Below are 4,396 nucleotides of genomic sequence, written 5' to 3' on the forward strand. Positions count from 1 at the left end.
ATAAAGGAATGAAGGGAGAAAAAGTGAGAAAGAATGAGAGAATGGGGAGAGAGATTTTGAGTCCTACTTTTATCTCAATCAGTTGTTTTGTAATATTTGCAGCAGAAAAAAAAAACAGAAGAAAGAAAAACATCAATATCGAAGCTATGACGTCTCGAGTCAACAACACAACTATACCAGCAGCAGCAGCAGCCACGGCAGTAGCAGCAGCAGCCGCCACGGCAGCAGCACCAGCAGCAGAAGCAGCAACAGCAACATCGGCAGCAACAGGAGGAACAAGGATAATAGTAGCAGCTACATCAACATCAGGAGGAAGAGCAGCTGGAAGAGCAACAGTTGCAGCAGCAGCAGCATCAACAGAAACAATAGTTGTGACGGCAGCAACTTCATTCACTAGAAGCAGCAGCAGCAGCAGCAGCAGCAGCAGTAGCAGCAGCAGCAGCAGCAGCAGTAGTAGTAGTAGTAGTAGTAGTAGTAGTAGTAGTAGTAGTAGTAGTAGTAGTAGTTAAGTGCAGTTGAAAGCAGTGTCAGTTGTTTTAGCAACACAATATTTAGTGTATTTAGCATCGGCTGAACAATACACGTTCAGGAATGAACGGAAGTAGAAGTAGCTTTAGTAACGCTATACCTTCAAATTTATCGAAGGTAGCAGCGGTAGTACTACCAACAACATTACGCAACATCAGCTGATGTTCCAAAACATGGCGCTATATATATATATATATATATATATATATACTTTATTTAAAGCCGCAGAAATTCAAGAAATCTGTTATTTACGACTCTGAGTTTCTCGTGCCGTTCATCAGACAGTTTTTGCTAGAATAACTGTCTGATGAACGGCAACGAGAAACTCAGAGTAACAGATTTTCTTGAATTTTCTGCTGCTTAAATAAAGCATATTACTCTACCACTGGTATTGAGTACTCGTTTTTTCCACCTTGTTTCACATTTATGTGTTTACTCCGGTATATATATATATATATATATATATATATATATATATAATATATATATATATATAATATATTATCTATATATATATATATATATATATATAGTCATCATCATTACTACCATCATTACTTCATCGTGATCGGGTGGTTATTGGTTTTTGGCTTATTGAAAGAACGAAATAAACCGCAGACTAACAAAAGGACTCAATACCAAAACAGAATAAATGACAGAGCGACAAATGTACATTTGTTTTTTTTCCCCCACGGGAGATAATCAAGCATTGTAGAACCATTATTTTATGCATAGAAAAAGAGAATGAGTTGGGGTGGGGGCCATTATTTAAGGGATGAAGGAAAGTTGAGTTGATATGAAGAATCTTACCAATTCCACCTTCAGAATTTAATCTTCTCTTTTCATTTGTACACAGTGAGTCTGAAAGTCACGGAATTGCGCCATCATTTCTGTGGTATTGGCGTTAAAAGTTTTAAATTGGCATAAAATGTTTTAACAAATAAAAAATTGAAAGTATACGGAACAATTTAATTAGTAAAAAAACGTAGTCAGAAGCGTGTCTATGGAAAGAGTGGTATCATTAAAGTGTGGGGAATTATCAAAAATGATAAAAAGGTCGATACGTAGAATGTTGTCAAACTTCAAAGACATTTTCAAAAGATTGTTGTGGTTTGCTTTCAGGCGCATATTTCTTCTGTTTATAAATAAAGGAATTATGTCACCGATTCTAATTATTTCTATTTAAAGCTAGAAGTAAAGCACACACACCATATACACGAATACACATATCGATGGCTGGATATTGAAACGTGCGAAATAATCAATGTATACCGTCCTTAAAAAGTGATTGTTGTTGAAATCTTTGAAAAACAATAAAAAGATACTATTTTGCGAGAAAAGTGGTGTGTGTTATACATGTGTGTGTGCATGTATGCACGCGTGTGTGCGTGTGTGGTGTTTGTAATTTTTAAAACTTATTCTGAGAATTTGTTTCATAACTCGAGTTTCATGCACTGGATCTTCAGGCGATCTTCTTCGCCTTAAGATTGCAATGGTGTGAAACTCGAGTCGTGAGACAAACCCTCAGCTTCAGTTTTTAAAAATTCCCTAAAATATCATTCAGTGGGCTTTTTTTCCATCGATCGACATTACAACAGATAACGCGTATGTATATATATATATATATATATATATATATATATATATATATATATATATATATATATTATAGATATATATATATATATATATATATATATATATATATATATATATATATATATATATATATATATAGTCATCATCATTACTACCATCATTATCTTCATCGTGATCGGGTGGTTATTGGTTTTGGCTTATTGAAAGAACGAAATAAACCGCAGACTAACAAAAGGACTCAATACCAAAACAGAATAAATGACAGAGCGACAAATGTACATTTGTTTTTTCCCCCACGGGAGATAATCAAGCATTGTAGAACCAATTATTTTATGCATAGAAAAAGAGAAGTGAGTTGGGGTGGGGGCCATTATTTAAGGGATGAAGGAAAGTTGAGTTGATATGAAGAATCTTACCAATTCACCTTCAGAATTTAATCTTCTCTTTTCATTTGTAACACAGTGAGTCTGAAAGTCACGGAATTGCGCCATCATTTCTGTGTATTGGCGTTAAAAGTTTTAAATTGGCATAAAATGTTTTAACAAATAAAAAATTGAAAGTATACGGAACAATTTAATTAGTAAAAAGAAGACGTAGTCAGAAGCGTGTCTATGGAAAGAGTGGGTATCATTAAAGTGTGGGGAATTATCAAAAATGATAAAAAGGTCGATACGTAGAATGTTGTCAAACTTCAAAGACATTTTCAAAAGATTGTTGTGGTTTGCTTTCAGGCGCAATATTTCTTCTGTTTATAAATAAAGGAATTATGTCACCGATTCTAATTATTTCTATTTAAAGCTAGAAGTAGCAGCACACACACACATATACACGAATACACATATCGATGGCTGGATATTGAAACGTGCGAAATAATCAATGTATACCGTCCTTAAAAAGTGATTGTTGTTGAAATCTTTGAAAAACAATAAAAAAGATACTATTTTGCGAGGAAAGTGTGTGTGTGTATATACATGTGTGTGTGCATGTATGCACGCGTGTGTGCGTGTGTGCGTGTTTGTAATTTTATTAAAACTTATTCTGAGAATTTGTTTCATAACTCGAGTTTCATGCCACTGCGATCTTCAGGCGATCTTCTTCGCCTTAAGATTGCAATGGTGTGAAACTCGAGTCGTGAGACAAACCCTCAGCTTCAGTTTTTAAAAAAGTCCTCTAAAATATGCATTCAGTGGCTTTTTTCCATTCGATCGACATTAAACAAGATACGCGTATGTATATATATATATAATATATATATATATATATATATAGTATATATATATACTATATATATATATATATTATATATATATATATCACCGTGATCACCGTGACCGGCTATCAGATGTTGCTACAAATCATGGTCACAATGCGCTTCGCATTGTTTTAGCCTTCAAATGACGCCACCCCGCTGGCTAAGCGAGCTGGCCAACAGATGAAAAAGTGGGAGAAAGTTGTGGCAAAAGAGTACAGCAGGGATCGCCCCCCCCCTGCCGGTGGCCTCGTGGAGCTTTAGGTGTTTTCGCTCGATAAACACTCACAACGCCCGGTGTGGAATCGAAACCGCGATCCTACAACCGCGAGTCCGCTGCCCTAACCACTGGGCCATTGCGCGTCCACATACCACACACACACACACACACACACACACACACATATATATATGCACGTGCGTGTGTGCGTGCGAGCACACGTTTGTGTATTTTTCATGTTCTTTCTCATACATTCATTCACTTTCAAACATACTGTCTAGTTTTTTTATGTTCAAGTAAAGCAATACTAATACTAAAGTATCTAAATGAGTATGGTTATTTACGTATGAAAAATAATATAAAATTGCTTAACGCTTAAAATGTGCATGTATGTGCTGGAAAGAGAAGAAAACTCTAGCTAGAGTTTTTTTTATATGCTAGACCATTGGTTTGAAATCGATGTTAATTAAATTAATATCTAATTTCTCACCCTCATTTTAAAATTATATATATATATATATATATATATATATATATATATATATATATATATATATATATATATATATATATATATATATACTAACAAAAATGTCCGACGAACGAGAATGTGAAACTGAGCAAAAGTTTTTGTGATATTTCTGCTGCTTTTAAATAAAGTATATATATAAGGCGCAGGAGTGGCTGAGTGGTGAGTAGCTTGCTTACCAACCACATGGTTCTGCGTTCAGTCCCACTGCGTGGCACCTTGGGCAAGTGTCTTCCATTATAGCCTCGGGCCGACCAAAGCCTTGTGAGTG

At 35.1% G+C, this 4,396-nt stretch overlaps 1 protein-coding gene across 4 annotated transcripts in view; it reads left to right on the forward strand.

Annotated features, from left to right (window-relative positions):
• Window positions 1-729, forward strand: part of LOC118763919 (putative protein TPRXL) — a 185,423-nt gene extending 184,694 nt beyond the window's left edge. For all 4 annotated transcript variants that reach the window (XM_036503902.1, XM_036503903.1, XM_036503904.1 and 1 more), the window contains one exon: window positions 103-729. In XM_036503902.1, the coding sequence (XP_036359795.1) occupies window positions 103-509 (407 nt within the window). In that variant the 3' untranslated portion in view covers window positions 510-729. The remainder of the gene's footprint in view (window positions 1-102) is intronic.
• Window positions 730-4,396: the final 3,667 nt, after the last annotated feature.

Source organism: Octopus sinensis, linkage group LG6 (genome assembly GCF_006345805.1).
Source record: "Octopus sinensis linkage group LG6, ASM634580v1, whole genome shotgun sequence".
NCBI classification, from domain to species: Eukaryota; Metazoa; Mollusca; class Cephalopoda; order Octopoda; family Octopodidae; genus Octopus; species Octopus sinensis.